The 25,855-nt window shown below is 37.5% G+C and overlaps 2 protein-coding genes across 10 annotated transcripts in view; one reads left to right on the top strand and one right to left on the bottom strand.

The window, feature by feature from the left end:
* The window catches only part of LOC106842727 (membrane cofactor protein-like), a 42,606-nt gene that overhangs the window by 5,173 nt on the left and 11,578 nt on the right, over window positions 1-25,855 (top strand). For 5 of the 9 annotated variants that reach the window (XM_070497950.1, XM_070497954.1, XM_070497949.1 and 2 more), the window contains exons 2-6: window positions 711-899; window positions 1,232-1,334; window positions 7,862-7,947; window positions 8,789-8,986; window positions 14,573-14,755. In XM_070497950.1, coding sequence (XP_070354051.1) covers window positions 711-899; window positions 1,232-1,334; window positions 7,862-7,947; window positions 8,789-8,986; window positions 14,573-14,755 — 759 coding nt within the window. Of the gene's footprint in view, window positions 1-710; window positions 900-1,231; window positions 1,335-7,861; window positions 7,948-8,788; window positions 8,987-14,572; window positions 14,756-23,017; window positions 23,069-25,855 lie in introns of all 9 variants that reach the window. The other 4 variants (XM_044758444.2, XM_044758442.2, XM_070497952.1 and 1 more) reach the window with 1 other exon arrangement.
* Window positions 5,475-7,578, bottom strand: LOC106842717 (ubiquitin-ribosomal protein eL40 fusion protein-like). Its single transcript, XM_044758595.2, has 2 exons — window positions 7,564-7,578; window positions 5,475-6,105 (listed from the first exon to the last, which is right to left on the bottom strand). Exons 1-2 carry the CDS (start codon window positions 7,576-7,578, stop codon window positions 5,623-5,625), a joined length of 498 nt encoding a protein of 165 aa, XP_044614530.2. The 3' UTR covers window positions 5,475-5,622.

Raw genomic sequence — 25,855 nt, 5'->3', positions numbered from 1 at the left:
TTTTTCATGTAAGCCTGTCAAAATAGTACACTGTGATATTTAAATGGCTTCTATTCACTTATAAAATTCTCAATTCACCAATATGAAAGATATGAAATATCTTACATTTTGAAGGACTTCAGTCCATCTTTATTTTGATCTGTGAAATCCATGATGCTTATTTAATCACTGCCTCTTAGCGTAGCATTTGTTGAGCACCCGCTGGGTAGAGAGTGTAGTAGAAAAAGAAGGCATGTGATCCCTGAGCTCTCGGAGCTCACCTTCTGAGAGGAGACTGAGCCTGCAGTGCCAAGTGATCATGAGTTTGTGTTTCAAACTGTGGAGGGTAATCTCAGCAGAGTGGTATATACTATAGAGACTTCTTTGAGGAGATGTGAGTTTGGGAATGAATTTAGAAAAAAGTGGGGAAGGATGCATACCTATAAATATATTATAAACCAAAAACATTGATTTTGTCTCTTCAATTTACTGATGAGTGAAAATTAAGCTTATTCCCCAAGAAACCAAAAGCTAATAAGATGTTATTAAAAACAAGCAAGACACATCGTCCACAACTGCCACCAGTTGGGGAAAAGCATGGACAGTCATTTAACATCTTTTCAAGAATCTTTCCTTTGTTCTGTACTTCTTACCTGCTGCCAGGCCACAGGCCCTGTCTGGTGAAAGAGGTGAAATGCTTTATTTTCATGTTCTTATTCTCTTTTTTCTAGATGCCTGTGGTGATCCACTAAGATACGAATCTATGAAACTGAAGGGTGTCGCTCAACCCCGTTACAGCCCTGGTGCCACAGTAGAATACGAGTGTCGTCTAGGCTACCAGCTCAAGAGACCTCCTCTTCCCACCTCTGCCCGCTGTCAGGCTGATAACACATGGACACCACTCCGGGAGGCTTGTACAAGTAAGTAAACAAAACATTTTTTGAGTTTTTTTTTTGCTCTAGAGATATTCACACATTTTACAGCACACATTCCACTACTGAGATGATCATTTTCTCATGTGAATGTAGGTTTTAGAAAGCAAGGTAGTTTTTAGGGCTTTGAAAAATCTCCAGGGAATCTTTTTCTTGGCAGCTGGTTGCCTAGGTCAATGTGAATCTTAAGTTTGGCCTTATCATAGTTAAAGAAAGTCAATAATATTCCCACAAATTGCAAAGAACAATGTAGAATTTTGATTCCGATTAAAATCTTTTGAAATTCATATAAAACAATGAATTTGAAAATTATCTTTTAGGAAAATCATGTCCACATCCAGGAGACCCCATAAATGGCAAAGTAGAATATGTTAATGGAACTTTGACGTTTGGTTCACAGATTCATTATTTTTGTAATGAGGGGTAAGTAAGTTGCTCCTTAGAGGAAATAAGGTAACTGTTTTGAAGTCCATTTTTGTCTTGCTTCTTTTCTAAAGCATGTCCATAAAGTTGATTCCATTTTGCTTTCTATGTGACAAGTTGTGCTTGTAGCCAAACAACTCCTGGGCTTTTTATGGAGGTTGAAAAGATGTGTAATTAATAGGAAGAAATTTGAATTGAAGGAAAGCAAAATTGTATACTACTATTATAATAATAAGCCTATCCCAACAGAGTGCACTCTATTTAAAACGGCCAGCTCTCAGAGTTGAAGTAGGGCTTCTGGAAATGGGAGGTAGAATTGCCATCCAAAGATACTCTTATACTGACTGAGGTAACACTGGAAGGGGCCAGCAGACCAAAATTGACCTGGTCAGTCGGGACCATAATGTTGAGCAAGATGTCTTAGTTGGAAAACCTTATCTTTGAGACTGCTGCGAAGGAATGAAGCATCTCAAAAAGAGGTCCTGAGCACTTAATAATAGCCTTTGTTCGATGGGGCTCTTTTAATAGTATGTATTGGGAATACTGGGCATTTATGAAAAATGTGTGTTTAGAGGGTAAGTGTAATACACTATAGAAATGCAACTGATTTTTTAATATCAACTTTGTATCCTGTTACTTTGCTGAATTGATTTATTCTGATTTTTTTGAGATTGTGTGTGCATGTAATCTTTAGAGTTTTTTTACGTATGAGAACATATCATCTGCAGACAATGATAATTTTACAGCTTCCTTTGCAATTTGGTTGACTTTTATTTCTTTTCTTTCCAAATTGCTCTGTCTAGAACTTGCAGTACTATGTTGACTAGAAATGGTCAAAGCAGGCATCCTTGCCTTGTTCTTCATCTTAGAGGAAAAGCTTTTAGCTTTTCACCATAGAATAGGATGTTTGCTGTGAGTTTTTCATGTATGGCATTTAGTATCTTGAAGTTGTTTCCTTCTGTTCCCCATTTGTTGAGTATTCTTATCATAAAAACATAGTGAATTTTGTCAAATGCGTTTTTTTTGCAGCAATTGAGATGATCATATTGTTTTTTCCCTCTATTCTGTTGATGAGGCATATTACATTGATCGAATTTCCTATGTTGAGGATGTTTCCATTCCAGGAATAACTCCCACATGCTCATGATGTATAATCCTCTTAATATGCTGCAAAATTGTTTGCTAGTATTTTGTTGAGGATTTTTACGTTAATGTTCATCAGGCATATTGGTTTGTAGCTTTCTTTTCTTGTAGTGTCTTTGTCTAGCTTTGGTATCACGGTAATGCTGGTCTTGTAGAATGAGTTTGGAAAACTTTCTTCCCTTCAAATTTTTGGAAAACTTTGGTAAGGATTGGTATTAGTTTTTCTTTAAATATTTGGTAGAATTCACCAGTGTAACCTGGAGGCCCAGGGATTTTCTTTATTGGGAGATTTTTGATTACTGTTTGGGTCTCCTTAGTAGTTATAGGTTTATTCAGATTACTTATTTCTTAATGATTTGGTCTTGGTAGATTTGTGTTTCTAGGAATTTGTCCATTTTATCTAGGCTATTCAGTTTTTTGGCATAAAATTTTTCATAGTACTCTCTTCATATTTTTTATTTCTGTAGAATTAGTAGTAATGTGCCCACTTAATTTCTGATTTCAGTAATTTTAGTCTTCTCTTTTTTCTTAGTCCATTTCACTATAAGCTTGTCAATTTTGTTGATCTTTTCAAACACCAAGTTTTGGTTTCATTGATTTTCTCTGTTGTTTTTTTCTTCTCTATTTTGTTTGTGCTCTAATCTTCATTATATATTGCCTTCTGCTAGCTTTGGGTTTAGTTCTTCTTTTTCTAGTTCTTTAAGTTGTAATGTTCGGTGGCTGATTTCAGATCTCTTGGTTTTTTTAATGTAAACATTTATAGCTGTATGGTCCCCCTTGGCACTGCCTTTGCTGCATCCCATAAGTTTTGATATGTTATGTTTTCATTTTCATTTATCTCAAAGCATTTTCTAATTTTCCTTGTGATTTCTTCTTTGATCCAGTGGTTGTTTAAAAGTTTGTTATTTAATTTTCACAATTTTGTGAATTTTCCACTTTTCTCTTTGATATTAGTTCCTAACTTCATCCCATTTTGGTTGGAGAAGAGACTTTGTACAATATCCGTATTTTTAAATCTATTGGTTAATATTAATTTGTGGCCTACATAATTATGTTGTTATTTTGGTATTATATGTTATATATTATATAATTAATTGTATTATAAATTACATTAATTTGTTTTATTAATTTGTGGCCTAACATATGGTCTGTCTTGGAAAATGTCCTGTGTGCACTTGAGAAGACTGTATATTCTGTTGGATAGACTTCTCTATATGTGTCTGTGAGGTCTAAGTTTATTGTGTTGTACAAGTCCTCTGTTTCCTTATTTATCTTCTGTCTAGTTCTATTCATTATTGTGAATGGGGTTTTGAAATCTCTAACTATTATTGTAGATATGCCTATTACATAGAAATGTGTATTTATCCCTTGAATTCTGTCACTTTTTGCTTCATATATTTTGATAGGCTGTCATTAGGTACATAAATGTTTATACTTGGTATATCTTCTTGCAGTATTGAACCTTTATTAATATATAGTCTTCTTATCTCTTGTAACTATTTTTGATTTAAAGTCTATTTTGTCTGATATTAGTATAGCCACCTCTCCTTTCTCTTGGTTACTATTTTCATGGAATAACTGTTTTCATCCTTTCACTTACAACTTGTTTTTGTCTTTGCATCTCAGGTGAGTCTCTTGTAGACTGCATAGAGTTGAATTGTGTTTTTATCCATTCTGCTAGTCTCTGTCATTTGATTGGAGAGTTTGACCCATTTACGTTTAATGTAGTTACTGAGAAGGAGTGAGTTACTCTGTCATTGTGCTATTTCTTTTCTATATGCCTTATGGGTTTTATTTTTGTCCCTCATTTCCTGTATTACTGTTTTCTTTTGTGTTTAGCTGATTTTTGTAGTGAACTGTTTAAGTTCTTTTGTGTATTTTCGATGTCTATTTTCTTTGTGGTTACCATGAGGATTACATTTAACATCCTATAGTTATAACACTCTAATTTGAATTTATACAAACTTAACTTCAATAAATTAGAAAAACTGCTTCTCTACAGATCCATCCCCAACCCTTCTCGATTTTGATGTCATGCTAGCCTCTACACTTATAATGGTAATACTAGCTTCTACACTAATATTATCTTTATGTTCTTTAAAAAGATTAGTCTCTGAAATCAGATAGAAAATTTGCAGTAACAGTCGATTATCATAGTAATACTAGCTTTCATAATTGCCCATATATTTACCATTGGTGAGATGTTTATTTATCCAAATGGCTTAGAGTTACTGTTGAGTCCTTTCATTTCACCTTTCAGGGGTCCCTGGAAATTTCTTGCAGGGAAAGTCTAGTGGTCACTAACTCTGCCAGTTTATTTTGTGAATGCCTGAATTTCTCCTTCACTTTTGAAGGACAGTTTTGCTGGATAGAGGATTTGGGGGCGACTCTTCCTTTTAGCACTTTGAGTATGTTGGTCAACTGTCTTATGGCTTCTGAGTTTCTGATGAGAAGTCTTCTGATAATCTTATTTAAAATCCCTTGGATGTGATGATTCACTTTCCTCTTGAAGCTTTCAAGATTCTCTCTTTGGCTTCTGAAAGTTTCATTATTGTGTGTCTTAGTGTGGGTCTCTTTGAGTTCATCTTACTTGGAGTTTGTTGAGCTTTTTGGATGTTTACATTCATGCATTTCATTAAATTTAGGAAATTTTCAGCCATTATTTCCTCAACTGTTCTCTCTGCACCCTTCTTGCTATTTTCTCCTCCTGAGAGTCCCACAGTGTTTATGTTGATCTGTGTCTTGGTGTCCTGCATGTCCTTTAGGCTCTGTTCATATTTCTTCAGTCCTTCTTTCTGTTCCTCAGACTCAGTAATTTCCATTCTCGTATCTTCAAGTTCAGCAGTTCTTTCTTCTGCTTGCTCAAATATGCCTTTAATTCCTATAGTGACTTTTTCATTGCAGTCATTGTACTTTTCAATTCCATAATTTACCTCTGGTTTCTTTAAGGTTTCCTGTCACCTAATTGATATTTGCATTTTGTTCACACATTATTTTCTTGACTTTATACAGTTCTTCTGTTAGTTCTCAGAGCATCTTTAAGACAGTTTTTTCTTTTATCTTTCAAATTTTATTGAGACCCCAGGGCCTTGGGGCTCAGTCAGGAGGCCATCCTACAGGCAAAGGAGGAGCCAGTGAAGAGGACTTATCTGACCTTCTTTTTGGGGCACAAGTTGTTGTTGTGGCCATACTTGTTGTGACAGTGGACAGCACAGGGGTATAGGTGAGCATAATACTTGCAGATCATCCTGTAGCAGTTGTTTTTCTGGGTGAGCTGGCAGAGGGAAGGCTTGATGATGCCACCCCACAGGTGAAGCACCAAGTACACTGTAGACTCTGTCTGAATATTGTGCTCTGTGAGACTGTGCCTATCCTCTAGCTGTTTGCCTGCAAAAATCAGACATTGTTGAGATATGATGCCCTTCTTGTCTTGGATTTTGGTTTTGACATTCTCACTGGTGTCATTAGGCTCAACCTCAAGAATGATAGTCTTGCCCTGCAGGTCTTCATAAAGATCTGCATGTCTGCATCTGCTCTTCAGCCCCTCATTGAAGAAAAAGAAGGTGGTGGTAGTGGAAACTTCCAATTTGCCACCGAGAGCACCTGTGCAAGACACGTATTTTAAAGTCTTTATTTAGTAAATCCACCGTGAGGTCTTTTCAGGGACAATTTCTGTTGATTTATTTTTTCTTTTGAATGGACCATACTTCCTCTTCCTTTCTATGTGCTGTGATTTTTTGTTGACCTGGACAGTTGAATCTAATAATGCAGTAACTCTGGAAAGATTATCCCACTTTCCTAAGGCTTGATGTTTTATTGGTTTTGTCTTTTTATTGTTGTAGATTGTCTCTGTGCTGAGCATCAGCCTGATGTGTAAACTGGAAGGACTTCTCAAGTCTTTTCTGAGCCTTTCCGTGGAAGTGCATAGTCACTTTCTAATTTTCCTCACATATGAAATTGTCCTAGTTTTTAATGCCTGGCTCCTGAGGGAGAGAAACTTAAAAATAAAGGGGATAGCAAAGGGCACTGAATCTTTAAATCCCTTGAAAATCACTTCAGTCAGCACAGAAGGGGCTCGTAAAAGTGGGGCTAGGTGTGACAGCAATGGCTGCCCACCTCTCTGTCTGCTTCTCTGAGATCAGAAGTAGCAATCAGTGATAAGAGGACAGATCACTGATAACTACAGGACAGAGTCCTTTTTGCCCAACCTGGCTCCTACAGGCTGCTTATAAGCTGCTCCAGGGACATATGCCTGTTGAGAGTGGGGGATGGGTAGCTGCCACTGCACTAGTTGCTGAAATTGACCAAAATTAAGGCAAATTACCTGTCTAAGTCTTCCCCTGGAAATTGCAAGCTATCAACAAACTCCAGAGTTCCAAAATAGTTACATGAATCAGATTCTACCAGTACAATTGTTGTCTGGGTGGGAGACACTGGGCTTCCATCTCCTAACATATTCTAATATGGAATCAGTGAACATTGGGGTAAAAGTCAGGTGGAAGCATGTACAGGCAGTTTCACTTAATATTTTTTAACTTAATCAAGTGAAAATATTGGAACATCCAGTTAATACTCATAGAGAGTCTGCTAGGCGCTTTGAAAAATACCAAAAGTTTAAGACAGAGACTCTTCTCAAAGAAGTTGTAGCCTTCTGAAGAAACAAAATATATCCAGAGAGATGTCAAAGCAAAATAGTAAATGAGAAGTACCAAATAAATAGAATTATTCATGATCATTGCAATGAGAGTCCGGAAGGAGGAGAGGGTGCTGTGAATTTAAATCATCAGAGAAGAGTTCATCCAGTAGAATTCCTGACCTATTCCTAGAAAGACATTCCGATCTAAAGAAGATTACGAAGAGCCAAAACCTACCTGGCCCTCACTGTGTGCCAGATGCTAACTCATCTAAGCCTCAGAACAGCCCCATGAGGTAGGTGCTATATCCGCTCTTCATCGATGAGGAAGCTGAGCCAGAGAAACATTAGGGGACTCGCCCAAGCTCCAATACAAGTCCCTCGTGGAGCTGGGACTGGCATCCAGGCAGCAAACTCCAGGGCCTCTTCTCTCTACTCAGTCACTGTCCTTACTGCGCAGAATGGCATGACTGAGGACGTAGAAATGAACGTGTAATGTGATTGCCAGAGAGAGAAAAGAGGCCTGACTGACAGGTATGACAGATTTATTTAGACATTTTCCTCCTGGCCAGTGTGCATTTAAATGCAGAAACTCTTTAATTAAATTGCACATTTTGTTAGCAGTTTCATTATTTTAGAAACTTCTCAAACTACATTAGTGCGGAAAAACAACCATATAAGTATTTTCTTCATTATTATTTGCATCTTGTTAACTGTAAAGAACACAGTAAATTTGTCCTTTTTCTTTTAGTTTTAACTTAATTGGAACTAAAATTCTATATTGTGAAATTGTTGGAGAAACTGTGAACTGGAGTGACAATCCCCCACTATGTCAAGGTAGGTATCTTCTCTCTTTAGAATTTACAGCAGCAGTTCTCACACTTTGTGGCCTCAGAACCCCTTACCCTTTGAAATTAACAAAGACCCCAACGAGCTTTCCTTTATGTGGGTTATATCTTGATATCCATTATATTGGAATTAAAACTGAGACTTTTTAAATAATTATTTGTTAACTTTTAAGAACACTGAGCTCACTACATGGTAACATATGGAACAGATTTTTGTGAAAAATCAATTTTCTGAAACAAATAGAATAGTGGCATTGTTTTACATTATCACAAATCTCTTCAGTATCTTTCTGAAAGGATGACATCTGGATTCAGTCTTTTGCCTTGTCACACAGTTTGTAGCCTTCGGAGAATTTCACTATACACTCATAAGGATGAAAGTGAAAAAAGACAATACTATCTTGGTATTGTGAACCACCAATTTAGCAAACAGATATACTTATAAATTCCAAAGCGTTTGTCAACCAGCACTGAATTTTATTTTTAATCACAAGCATATTTTCTCATTTAATTGTCAGCATCTCTTGTGATGAGAACAAAATATAGTGTGGCCTTGCAGATAGATGTAGATATTTCATCTAGATATTTTATATAGATACTTAAGAAAACAAGTTTCATTTTGAAAGTTCATTTCTTTGTTAATGGTTTGAATTTAGGATAATGCAATTTCTCATAGAATCCTTGTTCTAAATGGATATTGGATGCACAGCTAGATTGTACAAATCATATGTTAATGAGTCTATCGAAGCAGTTCCTAGGACTTTACTAATGCCATCTTAATCTTTTATGTTTCCTTTTGCCTTTCATGTCCGTGTTTTTCCCTTTTTAAGTGATGTATTGTAGACCACCTCCAAAAATACAAAATGGAAAACACAGCAGAAGCGACCAGGAGGAATTTAGATACGGTGAGGTAGTAGTTTATACTTGTGATCCTTCAAATGGACCGGATGAATATTCACTTGTTGGAGAGAGCAGGCTTGTCTGTTCTGGGAATGACGTATGGAGTAGTAAGCCTCCTGAGTGTAAAGGTACAAAAAGTTCCATTTATTTTCGTCTTCATATGTAAATACTGTAGAAACACTTTGGGAATGGTTTTACCTACTGGTAAGCAGAACAGTCACATGTGTGTCCTCCTCCTGTTAAATTGATTTCTAATTTAACTTAATATAGGTCAAATTGAGTGAAAAATAGTTCTAGTTGCAGAGTTCCCCACCCCTCACCTCACATGTTCTTGGCATTCCAATTTTACATTGTGAACTACTGCGTATGTACACGAGTAAGGATTTTTTTCTTGATAGCATCAAAAAATAATACATACTGCCTTTAAAAGTAAGAAAGTTTTATCTTGTATTACAAGAAGTCTGAGAGTTTTGGCTGTAGGAAGTGGTAGAGTAAATTGTAAAATATTAGCTCTTTTACTGATAAGATTGATAAATGTGACAAAACATATTTATAAAGAATATTTAAGGCCCTAGAGAGTGACCAACAGCAGGGAGACACTGAGGGGATTGGACTCTTGAAGGAAGGGAACCACTGAATAACAACAAAATATTTACTCTTTTCAAGTGCACACAGAACATTTTCTAGTACCATATTCTAGGCAATAAGATAATTTGTAACAAATTTTAAAAATCCAACATCATTTACAGTACATTATCTGCTCACAATAAATCCAATAAAGATATCTATAAAATCCTCAAATATATGAGAATCATGGAAGAGACTACTAACCAAGAACTGAGTCAAAGAAGAAGTCACAAGGGATATTAGAAAGTGTTTTGAACTGAATAAAAATGAAAACACAACAAATCAAAATTTGTGGGGATACAGCAAAAGCATTGCATAGAGGATATTTATAGCATAAAAATACTTGTATTTGAAAAAGGGAAAAGTCTGAAATTATTAATCTGAGCTTTTACCTTATGAAAATAAAGAGAAGAACCAATTAAACATAAAACAAGGAAACAGAAGGAAATAAATAGGATAGAGAGAAATCAAGGATATGGAAAAGAGGGAAAAAAAGAGAATCAATGAAACTAACACCTTTTTCTTGAAGAAGATCAGTAAAATGAATATACCCATAGCCAGTCTGACACGAAAAGAAGAAGATATACATTACCAATATCAAGAATGAAAAAGAACATCAGTAAATATCCTGCAGACATTTAAAGGATAATAAAGGAATAAAGCAAACAACTTTATCCCTCTAAATTTGACAGCTTAAACCTTCTCCCAAAGAGAACTACAGGCCCCGTGTGCTCACTGGGATGTTCTACCGAACATTTAAGGACAAAATAAGAGCAGCTCTACACAAACTCTTCAAGAAAATAGAAGAGGAGGGAACACTTCTCAACTCCTATCATGAGAATGGCATTTCCATAATACCAAAAGCAGACAAAGTCATTGCAAGAAAGTAACAAACATCATCTATAATGAATATAGAACCAAAACTTCTTAACAATATATTAACAAGTGAAATCCTGTCATATATAAAAATTAGAATATATTGTAGTCAAGTAGGAGTTAATCCATGAATGCAAGGTTGATTCAGATTCAGAAATTAATTAGTGTAATTTGCATTATAAAGAGACTATAAAGGAAAAGTCATGTGATCCTCTTAATAGATGGAAAAAAAAAAAAGCATTTAACAGAAGTCATCATCTTTTCATGATAAAACCTCTCAGCAAACTAGGAATAAAAGGAAACTATCTGAACCTGTTAAAGGTACCTACAAAAATCCCACAGCCAACGTTATATTTAATGGTAAAAAACTAATTTATTTCTGGCTAAGGTAGGAAGAAGACAAGGATGTGTATTCTCTCCACTCTATTCAGCATTATATTGGAAGTCCTAGCCAGTACAATAAGGTGAAAGATAGAAATAAACATGCATTTCAGAAAGGAAGAAATAAAATAGACTTTGTTTACTTAGGACATGATTGTGCAGACAATTTGAAAGACTGAAGTTTTATTAAGGTTGCAAGCCATAAGATCAACATACAGAAATCAATTATATGTCTATACACTAGCAATAAGCCATTAGAAATTGAAATTTTTTAAGTAGCATTTACAACAGCTTGAAAATACACAAAATACTGGAATATAAATCTAACACATGTGCAAGATTTGAATGGTAAAAAGAACTAAACACTTATGAAAGAAATTAAAGACCACCTTGATAAATAGAAATTCAGTGTCTTCAATTGGAAGACACAATATAATAAAGGTGTCAGTTCTCCTTAATTGATCTATAAATTCTACACAATCCCAATAAAACTCCCAGCAGAAATTTTTGTAGAAATTGACAAACTAATTGTAAATTTTGTATGAAAAGCCAACAGAAGTGGAATAGTCAAAATAATTTTCAAAAATATTAGAAGACCCATTCTACTTGTGTCAAGACTTACAAAATGTACTATAAAGCATATAATCAAGAAGATGTGCTGTTGGTCAAAAGATGACCAGATGGAGCAATGGAACAGAACAGAGAGCCCAGAAATAGACCCTTTCAAAAGTGTCCAGTTGGCTTTGTCACAGGCATACAAATTTAGTGGAAAAATGGTAAAATACAGGCACAATTGGACATCCATATGCAAAAAAAAAAGAACTTCAACCTACGTTAGCACCATATATGTTTACTCAAAATGCATCATAGAGTTAAATGTAAAACCTAAAACTATAAGACTTTTAGTAGAAAACATTTGTGACCTAGCCAAAGATTTTTTAAATACAACCCTAAAAGCATGATCCTTTAAAGAAAAAAATTAATGTTAGACTTCTAAAAAACTCAAAACTTCTGCTCTCAAAAGACACTGTTAGAAAAATCAGCAAACAGAGCCACAGACTGGGAGAAAATATTTGCAAAGCACATATCTGATAATGGCCTTCTATCTACAATATATAAAGAACTCTCAAAACACAATAATAAGAAAACATCTTAATTCTTAAAAAATGGGCAGAATGTTTGAATAAACCTATTTCACTACAGGAGATGAACAGATGGCCAAAAAGTACATGAAAAGTTGCTCAATATCCCTAGTGACCACAGAAATGTAATTTAAAGCCATAGTGAGATACCCCTATGCACCTCTTAGAATGGCTGAAAGTAAAGACAAAAACAAAAAAGTAAAAATACCATGTACGGGCAAGGCATGGAGCAATTGGAACTTGCATACATTGCTGGTAAAAATGCAAAGTGGTATGACCATTTTGGAACACAGTTTTTATTTCTTATAAACTTAAACATACACTTAACACACAACTCAGCAATGCAAGTAAAATGAATACATGTTCACATAGAAACCTATATGAGAATATTCATAGTCACCTTAGTCATAATCACCCCCTGCTGGAAAGAACCCACATGTTTTTCAAGTGTTGAGTGGATAAACAAACATGATATATCCATACAATGGAAAAGACTGCAATAAAACAGAATGAACTTCTAATCCATGCAGCAACAGGAGTGAATCTCACATGCATTATGCTAAGTGAGATAAGCCATACTCAGAGGCTGTGATCCCATTATGATATTCGGGAAAAGCAACACAATAGAGATGGAAAACAGATCAGTGGTTGGCCTCATTGGGGCAGGTGGTTGGAGGGTGGAGAAGGTTGATTATAAAGTGGCATGAGGAAATATTGGGGGCTTATGGAACTTTTCTGTCTTTATTGTGGTGGTAATTGCATGATTATTTGCATTTGTTAAAACTCATAGAGCTGTATTCTTAAAAGGATGAATTCTACTGTAAGTTATATCTAGTACATCTAACTTAAAGAAAATCATTAGTGCAATTAACAGCAGTTTAGCACAACAGAGAAAGGATCAATGAACCAGAAATCAGGACAATAGAAATCCAACATGCTTTGAAAAGAAACAGTAAAGAAAGAGAGAGAGAGATTTTCAGCTGTGGGAGAGTAACAAGCAGTCAAACATACATCTATTTGGAGTTTCAGAAAGAGAGGAGAAAGAACAGTATAGACAATTGTTTGAATAAATATGGGCCAAAAATTACCAAATTTGATCGAAAACAACAACCCTACAGCTCCAGGAAATTCAGTGACCTAGCAGGATAAATAATTTTTTTTAAGATTTTATTTTTCCTTTTTCTCCCAAAACCACCTGGTACATAGTTGTGTATTTTTAGTTGTGGGTCCTTCTAGTTGTGGCATATGGGATGCTGCCTCAGCATGGCCTGATGAGTGGTGCCATGTCTGGGCCCAGGATTCGAACCAGTGAAACCCTGGGCTGCGGCAGCAGAATGCACGAACTTAACCACTTGGCCACGGGGCCGGCCCCTGGATAAATAAATTTTTTAAATTTTCCTAGAAACTCATTGAACTAAACATATCCTGGTAAAACTAGTGAAACAAAAGATAAAAAAGCAGCCAGTGAGAGGAAAAAAATCCATTACCCCCCCTACCTCTCTTGCCACCTGCAAGCATGAATGACAGATGACTTCCCTTAAGGAACTATGGACACCAGAAGACAATAATATCTGCTAATGTGCAGAATGAGAAAGAAAACACTTAAGCTAGAATTCACTGTCAAGGAGAAATCTTCAAAACTGAAGGTGAAATCAATAAAAAGATTTTCAAATAAACGAGAGCTAAGAGAATTTGTCACTAGCCAACCTGCACAACAAGAATTGCTAAAGGAGGTCGCTTGGGCTGAAGGGAAATGATGCCTGATGGAAATTCAGATCCACGGGACAGGGGAAGAGCGCTCTTCTGGCTGGAGAGACTCAGCATCCTGCAGCCCTTGGCTGCTGCTCCGATTTGATCTCACACGATGTTCTCTTATACTCAGTGCCCACGCCAGCGTTTTTTTTTTTTTTTTTTTCCCAAATTCTGCCAAACCCATTAGTGGATCCTGAAATCAATCTAGAGGAACTTGAACAGCATTTTACTTCTTCAGAAATAGAGCGGAAGGGGAAACACCAGAGTACACTGGTGTGGAGGCTGGAGTACTAACTTGATTTCAGGCCCATGTGCTTGTGTACTGGTTTACAACGTAAAATGTGTTTCTTGATCTCTGGGCTGCAGGCCAAAATGTTCAGAAAACACTGCCCTAACTCCATTGGCCTTTCTGTTTCATGAACAGCCCAGTTCGCGTATGTTGTTACTACCTCTGAACTTTCTTTTTGCGTAACTTTGCATGGCTAGTAGCTTCTTTTCAACTATTAAATTTGAGCTCAAGTATAAAAACTCTTTCCTAACTTTCTCAAAAAGCAGGGTACTGTAATCAGTGTTTGCATGACCTTCAAAGAAATCCCTGGAGCTAAAGAGTATTAAAAGTTGCTTTTGAACTTACCTACAATTTGTATCTGGTAGTTACACCTTTCTCAAAACTTGTCAGTAATGGAAAAAAGTGTAGCAAAGCCAGTAAACTATAATGGCAGTTTATTCTCAGTGGAAAAAATGTTACTAGATTTCTCTAAATCTGTTTGCCTGGAATTAAAATGCCCACATAAAGCTGTGGGTTTTTTTTAACTTAACATCTTGCCTTTCATTCTTTTTCCTTTATTCCCACTGGAAATTACTACTTTGTACTAGTTTTTCTGGTGCTCTGTTAAAGTGACTTTCTATTAATTCTGTAATTTCTCCACTTTTCAGTGGTCAAGTGTGAACCTCCAGTACTCAAAAATGGAAGAGTGGTGTCAGGATTTGGAAAAAAATTTTACTACAAAGCGACGGTTGTATTTGACTGCTTACCGGGTTTTTACCTCAGTGGCAACAATACAATTGTCTGTGGCGCCAACAGTGCTTGGGAGCCTGCGATCCCGACGTGCATTAAAGGTACGGGGGTGTCTTTCTCCTTCTTGTTTTTGTTCTTTCTCAGATTTTGTTTCTTTGATGTTAAATATCAGTGATGCAGAATAATTGAAAAGAAGCAATTTTACTATTTTACTCCGCCTGGTATGCTCTTCCATGAGACATGTATGACATCAAATTCACAAGGAATTCTTCTGTTGTGATTTTGTTTGTTTTCATAGGGTCTTAGCACACTATGTACATCATAGAGGTGTATAAATTTCTATTGTTCAGCTTTTTTAGGTGTAAAAATGGATAACAACCATTTTGGAGAAAATTGAAGCATGGGAATTTTTAGCTAATTAAGTCAAGAATAAAAAGCATAATTCATATAAATGAAAAGAAAGCAATCATTCCCAAGTGGGTGATCCAGTCTACATTATTTTGTTTTCCAGTGATGATTCCTGTCAGTACCGCACCTCTGCTTTTGCATCATTCGAGTTTAGTAACTTTCTGGTTATATTTTTCAAAAATCCTTTCAGTTCCTGGTGCAAATGCCAGCAGTAACTCCCAAGTGTTTGATCCAATCCACATTATTTTGTTTTCCTATGTTGACTCTTCTCGGTACAAAACCTCCAATTTCCAGTGACTCAGGTTGAATACCTTCTTGCTTATCTTTTTCAAAATCTTTTAATTTCCTGGTGATTTTTTTCAAAATTCTTTAAATGTCTGGTCCTTTACACTCATTTATCATTTTAGTATTTATCCTGTTGGGGAGTCTAGCACACCCAGCTCATATTCTTTGTAGTTATGTCTGGTGATAGCCCTCTTCCTGGAGCAGGCCCGCTATCTAAATTCTGATCTTGTTTATAATATTTTATTTAACTATTCCCCTATCAGTGCTCATTTGTACATGTAGAAGTTTTACATTAATGGGTAGTTGGATGTATTGGCGTTTTCCCTAAAGGCTATGAGTGTTGTTTTTTTCTTGTAAAGTTTTAGGTCTTCCCCATGCTAAGTTATGTAAACATTTCAACCATGTGTTCTGATTGCGTTCTTTGCGTTTAAATCATTGGTGCATCTGAAAGTCCTTACGGTATGTGGAATGAGATAGGGTTCCTCTCGACTCTCCCCACCCCCATCCAAAGGCTAAGTGCACACACATTGCTGAATAAGTTTTTCTCTCCACCTGTTTTGAATTGCCAATGTTTATTGTACATTAAATTCATAGGTGTTCCATTCATCTTCCTGTTCCCTTGAACTCTGTCCAATCCTGTGCCAACACCTAATTCTTTTTTTTCATTGTAGTTCTATGATATGTTTTAATATCTGCTAGAACACTTCCTTTTCAGAAATGGTCAAGCTACTTTTCCATGTTCATTTTTCAAGATCAACTTTTATTTTTTTTTACCATTTTAACCCTTTTAAGTTACATTTCAGTGGCATTAAGCAAATTCACGTTGTTGTTCAACCATCACTACTATCTCCAAACTTTTTCATCATCTCAGACTGAATCTTTATACCCATTAAACAATAATTTTCCATTTCTCCAAACAGATAACTACTATTCCACTTTCTGTCTCTATGAATTTGTCTGTTGTAGGTACCTCATAGAAGTGGAATCACTTCTGGCGTATTTCACTTAGAATAATGTGTTCTGGTTTATTTCATTTAGTGTAATGTTTTTAAATTTCATCCATCTTGTAGTATGTACCAGAACTTTATTTCTTTTTATGGCTGAATAATATTCCATTGTTTGTATATACCACATTTAGTTTGTCTATTCATCTGTTGACAGACAGTTCGGCTGTTCCCACCTTTTGACTAGTCTGGATAATGCTTCTCTGAATATTGGCATTCCAGTATCTGAGTCCTTGTTTTCAATTTTTGGGTCTATATACGTAGGAGTAGAATTGCTGGGTTATATGGTAATTCTGTGTTTACTTTTTAGAGGAAGAACCATCCTGTCTTCCACAGTGGCTATGCCATTTTACATTCCCACCAGTGATACACAAAAGTTCCAGTTTCTCCACCTCTTTGCCAACACTTGTGATTTTCTGTTTTATGTTAATAACCATAGTAATATATGTGAAGTAGTATCTCATTGTGGTTTTTATTTGCATTTGCCTAATGATTACTGATTATTTTTTCATGTATTTATTGGTCTTTTGTATACCTTTTTTTGGAGAAATGTCTGGACAAATCCTTTGGTCTTGTTTGAATTGGGTTTGTGGTTTCTTTTTTAGTTTTAGGAGGTCATTATATATTTTATATAATAATCCCTTATCAGATATATTACTTGCAGATGTTTCCTCTCATTGTGTGGATTGCCTTTTCACTCTATTGATAGTTTCCATTGGTGCACAAACTTTTTAATTTTGAAGAAGTCCAGTTTATCTATTTTTTCTTTTGTTTCCTATGCTTTGGTGTCAGATCAAAGAAATCATTGCCAGATCCACCTTCATGAAGCTTGTCCTCTGTGTTTTCTTGTAAGAATTTTAGTTCTAGGTAAAATTTTGTTTTAAAATTATAGTTTTAGCTCTTAAATTTAGTGCTTTGACCCATTTTGAATTAATTTTTGTATGTTGTGTAATGTAGGGATCCAACTTCATTCTTTTGCCTATGGATATCTTGTTTTCCAAGAACTATTACTTGGAAAGACTGCCCTTTCCTTGTTGAGTGTTTTTAACACCTGTGTGGACAATCGTTTGACCATATATGTGAGGTTTAATTTCTGGACCCTCTGTTCTATTCGATTGGTCTGTCTGTCAGTCTTGTGTATCTTGTTTGCGACTCTCTGTGCTTCCTGGAGCTGTATATCCGTTCCGTTCCCCAAGTTAGGGAAGTTTTCAGCCATTATTTCTTCAAATACTTTTTTTGCCCTTTTCTCTCTTTTTTTCTTCCGGGACTCCTATAATGTGAATGTTTATCCTTTTGATGTCATCCCAGAGGTCCCTTAAACTATCCTCATTCTTTTAAATTCTTTTTTCTTTTTGTTGTTCTGATTGGGTGATTTCCACTACCCTGTCCTCCAGCTCACTGATCTGTATTTCTGTGTCATCTAATCTGCTGTTGAGTCCTTCTAGTGTGTTTTTCATTTCAACTATTGTTTCTTCAGCTTTGATTGGTTCTTTCATATATTTTCTAACTCTGTTGACATTCTCCACTATGTTCATCTGTTCTCCTCCTGAGTTCTGTGAGCATCCTTACAACCATTACTTTGAATTCTTTATCAGGTAGATTACTTATTTCCATATCCTTTAGGTCTTTTCCTGATGTTTTTGTCTTGTTCCTTTGTTTGGAGCATATTTCTTTGTTTTTCTATTTTGCTTGGCTCTTTATTTCTTTGTATTAAGGGCAAGTGCTACCTCTCTCAGTCGTGAAGTTGTGGCATTGTGTAGGTGATGTTCCTTCCCATTCAACCCTGTCCTAGCTCTTGGTTGGCTCTTGAACCTATGTGGTTGTCTAAACTGCCTGATTTGTTCTTGATGTGCTCCTGTTGTTGAGGGTGTGCCATGACCTGTCAGTGTGCCTAGGGGAGCAGTCTCACTTAGCACCTAGTTTGAGTCAGATTGAAAGCCAGGCCCTTGGGCAGCAATTTTTAAAGTATGAAAATATATATAGTCGTGTGGGGTCACAGTCATAGTCTATGCTGGCCTCCAGCCCAGAGATTTGGAGGTGTACCCTGGGCGACAGTTGCAAACATCAGGGCTCCTGACAAGTGTATAAGTTCCTTTCTGGGGAGTCTCATTGAGCTTTAGTGAGGCCAAGGAGGTGTGTAAGGATAGTGTCTACCTGCTTATGTTCCCTAGGAGCTCCTCCTTAACCTCTAGAAATGTAGGAAACCTGAAGCCTGTCCCTCAGGATTATGCTCCAGGCTAAGTAAATATACCTTTTACACAGGAAGGCTGGGGTTGTGTTTCAGTCTGCTGTATGTGCAGTGTCCTGTGGTGATGGCCTGCCAAGAACTGTCTTTCCGATTGTTACAGTCCCCTGGAGCTCAGGAACGCCAACCCCCTGGCCACCAGGGCCAGGTAACCAAGGAGTTTCCATTGTGTTGATGGCACATGCCCACTGACTTTAGCTAGGCCAGTTGAAAGTGTAGGGGGCAGGGCTTGCTCTCTGGCTTCAGAAAAGGCGGTTGGAAAAAATGACTTGAATGCACGTGCCTGCGGGCTTCAGCAGTGCACCAGGAGGGCGCCTTGTCTCTGCTCTCATGTTGGGTTGAGGCTGGGAGCCAGAGAATATGGGGCAGGGGAGTGTCACATCAGCTTTTGGCTGGTAGCCTGGTAGCCAGGTAATCCCTCTATGCTTGTACTCTTCAACTATAGCCAGGGGGACAGGGAGTGTCCTAGCCACCCAGCTTGCAGACTTCAGCTAGGGAGCAGGAGAATGCTGCATTCCTTTTCACCTGCCCTCCCCAGCCAGAGAGCAGGGGAATGCTGCAACCACTGTATTTCCCCCTGCTTAGCAAGGCAACAGCATGGTGCCACAACTGCTCGCCCCTGCATCTGGGCTCACCTCCCTGTGCTGGCAGGTTAGGCAGGGAGCACAATGGCCTCCAGAGCACCTCTGTCCCCAGCTGGTGTTTCCACTGTCCCCCACCCCTCCACTCATTGCTTTTAGATTTGCAAATGACTCTCTTTCACATATAGTCTTGGCACTTTTAAAACTGCTATTTCCCAGTGTCTCCAGGTGAGTGAGATTGCACATGAGCCCTTAAAGAGGGGAATCTCCATTTCCTATAGCACTTTGGGACCCTTGGTCATTGGTACCATTGGTTTCCTAAGCCAGACGTTTTGGGGGCTTTTCTCTCCAGTGCAGATCCCCAGGGCTGGGATGCCTGATGTGGGCCACTGACCCCTCCCTCTTTTAGGAGAAGCACCTGTCTGGTGAGAGACCTCCCTATTGTGTGCTGCCACACTGCAGTAGCGGTATTTGGCAAGAACATTTCTCTGCCTCTCCTGGGCGTCTCAATGTGGTCATGTTTCTCCCGTGTTGTGGAACAGGTGCTCCACTAGCTCTGTTTCTTTCAGGTAGAATTGATCCATATGTAGTTTATGTTTTGTGCCCATGGGAAAAGATAAGTTCGGGCTCTTCCTTTACGCCATTTTGAACCCCCACCTCGGATATATCTGCAAAAGGACATTGCATAGGAGGGCCTGAAGCTGGCAGAGCGTAATTATAGAGCCCAGCAAGATGAGCCTTATGTCTGAGCCTTATTTTCTGTCCTTGGTGCTTCTGTTAAGTTTATTTCCTGGCTTTTAGTATTTACGTGTGTAACCTGTATATTCTGGGCTTAGAGATGAAGCCGGAGTGCTCTCTATAAATGTTGTATGAAAAGAGAAGCTAAAATAAGCAGCTGGGTGTTTAAAGAATTTTCTGGGGAGAGTGGAGGAGTTTTGGGAGCTGAGGGAGTTTGCTGAGGAGATGGGGCCAGATTTTAAGAAGGGGAATTTATGTTGGATGGGGACTTTAATTTTTCTTCTAAGTCTAATTTGTGGTCTTCATCTTATTAAGTGAGTTCTTAAGGCTAGCCTTTACACTTCTTTGTATCTACCTTTCAATTTGGACTTTGTGTAGGTACCAATAAGACAATTGCTTAGGATGAGAGCTCTCTAAAAAAAATTTTTTTTAAATGTAGAAGTTTTTCCAGTTCAAATGATTCATCTTCTGGCCGTTGATGAATAGGATCTATTAACCTCAATAGCAGGTAAAACCAGTAAGCCTTTTATGGCTTATCCATGGATGCAAGAGGCGTCCCAAACTAGGGTAGAAAAGATGCAGCCCTCACAAGATCCAGAAAGTTCCTTCTCAAAATTAGCTTAAGACAGCAAAGACCTTTGTTGCTATAGGCAGTAAGAATGGTGTATGAAAATGGTGTCTGGTTTCCCATGAAAATGTGAGACGTGTCCAATCACAGACCTGCTGATGTGGGACACGGGGCAGACACTACTGGAATGAGACTTTTTCCAGCACTAACAAAACAATGAAGTTTGAGACAACAAAACCTCTTATGGATGGGACCCCTTATGACAAACTCCCCTGAGAACTGGCACAGAGAGTGCCGCTTGTAACTTCATGTCTTGGAAGCCCTCTATTTGACTAGCTACCAAGATACACATTGGGGCATGCACCTTCCACCTGGTGGAGACCAGAGAGAATATTCTCACTGATCAGAAAGCCAAGCTCTCAAGACATAGAACAAGACGAAAGGAAAACCTCATCTTGCATGCACATTAACAGCTTTAGCTAAGCCTTGGGTTTCTTGAAGTCAAACTAATGTTTCCAAGATATCCCTTAGCAACAGTATTTACTTCATATGCACATTAACCCATAGCAAAGTTTGTCTAAATAGACACCAGTCTGGGGAGAACTGGGAACTCACCAGTCTGTGAGGCTGGCTGGAACAGCAGGCTTATAGGACCTATGCCTGTGTTCTGCCTTATTGTTTCCATTCTTATGGCAAACACCACAGCAGACAGAGATAAAGAAAAATAGTGACTGTCTCTGGGAGGAAAAGGATCAATAAAAACTGAGAATACTTACAGCAAATCTTTACCTCAGTTGCTCTACCCAAGAAACTAGTTCCAAAAATATTTTCTCCTGCTGCTCTAAATGGAGAAAAGGCAAAAGCACTGACCACTCTTGTTTGCACCAGACCCTGCAGGTAGAGATCTGGGAGACTGACATGGTAAGAATTCTTACGTTCTGCCATCGCTTGTCAGAGGTCCCAGGATCTCTCAGCTGCAGCAGCCCCAGAGTGAGCATCGCCCCACCAGTGAGGTATCTCCTGCCAACTACACCAACTGTTGGGGAGGAATAATTTTGCTTATACCCTTCTAGGTTCTCTGGCTGGTCTGATAATCAAATAAACATAAGACAGATTAACAGGAGAAAAATAAATTTAATTACATATGTACGGGGACCTCATAGGAATTGAGACCCACAGGCAGTCAGACAATTGAGGCTCATGTGCCATCCTGAGCTAAGAAGAAGCGGGTAGGGGACTGGGACTGCACCAGGGAGGAGGACAGTTTACAGGAAGATGGGAAGGGCACATGCTTGCAAACCAGTGATTGCCGTGCCACGCAGAGACTCAAGGACACACGGAAGGCTTTGAACAAGCAGGCCTTGCTCAGTGCCCCGGTCTGCCACACCTAGCTCACATTCTTTGGAGTTATCTCTGGTGACAGCTCTCTTCCTGAAACAGGCCCTCTGTCTAAATTCTTTTAAGCAGTTAAGGGGCAAGTAAAAAGAAAAGTTTCCCACATCTTCTGTTTCTTAAATTAATTAGCCTAAAGTAATCCTCATGCCAAAGAGACACATTTTGGGGTGGCAAATTTTGCTCCCCCAGGCTACCCCCCACCCCTCCCCACTCCATGTAATTATTCTTTGTCTCTTTACTGGACAGTTTACTTTGGCAACAGAAACTGAATTTCATAGCACTTGAAAGGCAGGAAAAGTCCTTTTTTGTTGAAGTGAAATGGAGGCTTTCTTGCAGGGACTCTGATCAACTGCTGTGCTTCAGAGTTGAGAGATGACTTTGAGGTGGTGGAAGCAGCCCTCTTCCTGACTGCAGTGCTGCTGTCTCTGGCGTCTCCTTGGTTGCAGCAGAAGCAGGAGACAGCAGGGGCAGTGGGCGGAGCCGTGGCCTGGGCAGATCTCGCTCAGGCTCCTAGTCTGGCTCTGCTTACTCAGGGAACACCATTTCTGTGGGCTGGAGTTGCCCCTTGTTTAATAAGACTGTTGAACTCAAACAAATCTCAAGTACTGGATTCTAATTTGTGTATTTCCTATGGCCCTGATATTTAAAGGATTGAGGGGAATTACGCATGTCAATATGGTAATTAGAACGCCTTTTTATCATTCCTGTAACCTAGTACCTGGCAGCCCCCTGGAGTACTAGGTAGATCTGATTGTGCTGATATCAAAAAGTGTCCATGAAATGCTAAGTGGAAAAGAAAAGGCTATAAACTAACTAGTATGATACTACTTGGGTGGGAATTTCTTTAAAAAACTCACACGTTTACTCTGAACGCATTAATTTTATGATTTATTATTAGTTAACTGGTAGGCTTTCCATCATAAAATACAAAGCTATAGTGAACATTATTATGCATACATTCTTATGTGCTCGTGGAAATATATGTTTAGGTTAAATTCCCAGAAGTGGAATTGCAATATTAGAAAGTATGTGTATTTTCCGTTTTGAGAAATAATCTCTTTAAAAAATCAAAAATCAAAATTAAATTCCTAATTTTGTATCAATAAGGGTGGTGAATTGAATCAAATTTATTTTTCCAGGTTCCAAACCTGCTGTTACAACCAAGCCACCTCGGGTGTCGAGTTCTCCAGGTTCAATAACTTTCTCCTACTTCTCTCATTAAGAGCTTGATAAGATGATGACTGAAAAATGATGTCGTATATTCATCTGCATTTCTTTATCAAGGAAGCTGAACTTTTTTTGGTCTACGTTTATTCATGTCCTTTGCTCATTTTTCTATTTAGTTTCTAAAATATTTTTCTATGATATGGATTGCTTTTTATAACTTTTAATTATGTAAGTATATGAATATAGATTTGTAAAATTTTAAACTTTACAAAAGTATACAGACCAAAAGATGAGTTCTCCTTCTCTTTCTCTCGTCCTTTACCCGAGTTAATCACTAAATAGTTCAAGGTGTCTTTTTATGTATTTGTGTACATCGACATCCTTATATGTGTAGTTATACATATTTTGGCATTTTTTCTTTTTTCTTAACCAAAAGTGGCATCATGATGTTCATATTTGTCTGAAACTTGGACTTTTTCAACTTAATGACTTGGGTTGTATGTAGATATATTCCCATCCTTTTTAGTGATGACTTTAATATATATTATATTTCATTTAACTATTCTCCCATCTGTGGTCATTTGTATATGTAGAAGTTTCACGTTAATAAGTAGTTGGATGTACTGATTTTTCCCTAAAGGCTATGAGTGTTGTGTCTTTCTTATTAAAAGCTGTAGGTCTTCCCCATGCTAAGTTATATGAACATTTCAACTGTGCATTCTGATTATATTCTTTGCATCTAAATCATTGGTACATCTGAAAGTCATTATGGTACACGGAATGAGATAGGGCTCCTCTCCACTCTCCCCACCCCCATCCAATGGCTAAGTGCACCATTTGTTGAGTAAGTTGTCTTCTGTCCAACTGTTTTAAAGTCCCAATTTTTTTTTGTAATTAAATGAAACAAATTTTTTCAGGTTTATTAAGATATAATTTCCAAATAAAAGCTGTTTCTATTTCAGTTGTACAGCTTGATACCCTGTATCACAATGTTGTATACATTGTGACATAATTAAGCTAATTGACACATCCATCAACTCACAGTTACTATTTTTTTGTGTGTATGTGGTGAGAACACTTAAGATCCTCCCTCTAAGCAAATTTCAAGTCACAATAGTGTCTTGTTAACTGTAGTCACATGTAAAGTCCCAATTTTTATCATGCACTAAATTCATAGGTGTTCTAGTCATCTTTCTGTTCCCTTGAACTCTGTCCAATCCTATGCCAGCACCTGTTTTCTTTTTTTTTCTGTAGCTCTATGATATGTTTTAATATCTAGTAAAACAGTGCCTTTTCAGAAATGTTCAGGCTACTCTTCTATGTTAATTTTTCAAGATCAACTTTTATTTTTTTACCATTTTAACCCTTTTAAGTGTACACTTCAGTGGCATTGAGTACATTCATGTTGTGCAACCTTTGCTGCTATCTCCAAAACGTTTTCCTCATCTCAAACTGACCCTTTACACCCACTAAACAATAACTCCATTCCCCAAGCCCTGGTGACCACTGTTCTGCTTTCTGTCTCTATGAATTTGACTGTCATAGGTACCTCATACAAGTGGAATCACTTCTGGCTTATTTCACTTGTTTTTAAATTTCATCCATCTTGTAGCATATGTCAGAACTTTATTTCTTTTTATGTGTGAATAATCGTCCATTGTTTGTATTTAGTATTTAGTATTTAGTTTATCCATTCATCTGTTGATAAACAGTTGGGTTGCTTCCACCTTTTGGCTATTCTGAATAACACCTCTCTGAATATTGACATTCAAGTATATGAGTCCTTGTTTTCAATTTTAGGGGGTATATACATGGGAGTATAATTGCTGGGTTATATGGGAATTCCGTTTACTCTTTGAGGAACAACCGTGCTGTCTTGCACAGTGGCTGCACCATTTTACATTCCCGCCTCCCACCAGTGAAGCACAAAGTTTCCAATTTCTCCACCTCTTTTCCAACACTTATTATTTTCTGTTTTTTGATAATAACCATCCAAATATATGTGAGGTAACATCTCATTGTGGTCTTTCTTTGCATTTCCATAAGGATTAGGGGTTATCTTTTCATGCACTTATTGGTCTTTTGTATGTCTTGATTGGAGAAATGTCTGGACAAGTCCTTTGCCCATTTTTGAATTGGTTTGTTCTTTTGTTATGGAGTTTTAGGAGGTCATTATATATTTTGGATATTAATCCCTTATCAAATATATGATTTTTGGATGTTTCCTCTCATTCTGTGGATTGCCTTTTCACTCTATTGATAGTTTCCATTGGTGCACAAGCTTTTTAATTTTGAAGAAATCCAGTTTATCTATTTCTTCTTTTGTTGCCTGTGCTTTTGGTGTCACATCCAAGCCAAGAAATTGCCAGATCCAACATCATGAAACTTGTCCTATAAGTTTTCCTCTAAGAGTTTTATGGTTTTAGCTCTTTTAAGTTTAGTTCTTTGAGCCCTTTTGAATTAATTTGTGTGTGTAGTGTAAGATAAGGGTCTAACTTCATTCTTTTGCATGTAGATATGCAGTTTTCCCAGAACAATTTGATGAAAAGACTGCCCTTTCCTCATGGAATGTTCTCAGCAGCCTTGTGGACAATCGTTTGACCACCTATGCGAGGGTTCGTTTCTAGGCCCTCTCTTCTATTCCATTGGTCTGTCTTATGCCAGTACCACTCTGTTTTGAGTACTGTAGCTTTTTAGTAAGTTTTAAAACCAGAATGTGTGAGTCCTCTCAACTTCACTCTTCTTTCTCAAGATTCTCTTGACTATTCCTAGTCCTTTGAGATGTCATATGAATTACAGGTTGGATTTTT

This window comes from Equus asinus, chromosome 25, assembly GCF_041296235.1.
Source record: "Equus asinus isolate D_3611 breed Donkey chromosome 25, EquAss-T2T_v2, whole genome shotgun sequence".
NCBI lineage: Eukaryota > Metazoa > Chordata > Mammalia > Perissodactyla > Equidae > Equus > Equus asinus.
The sequence above is the reverse complement of the archived record's forward strand: the minus strand, read 5'-3'. Positions and strand labels throughout refer to the sequence as shown.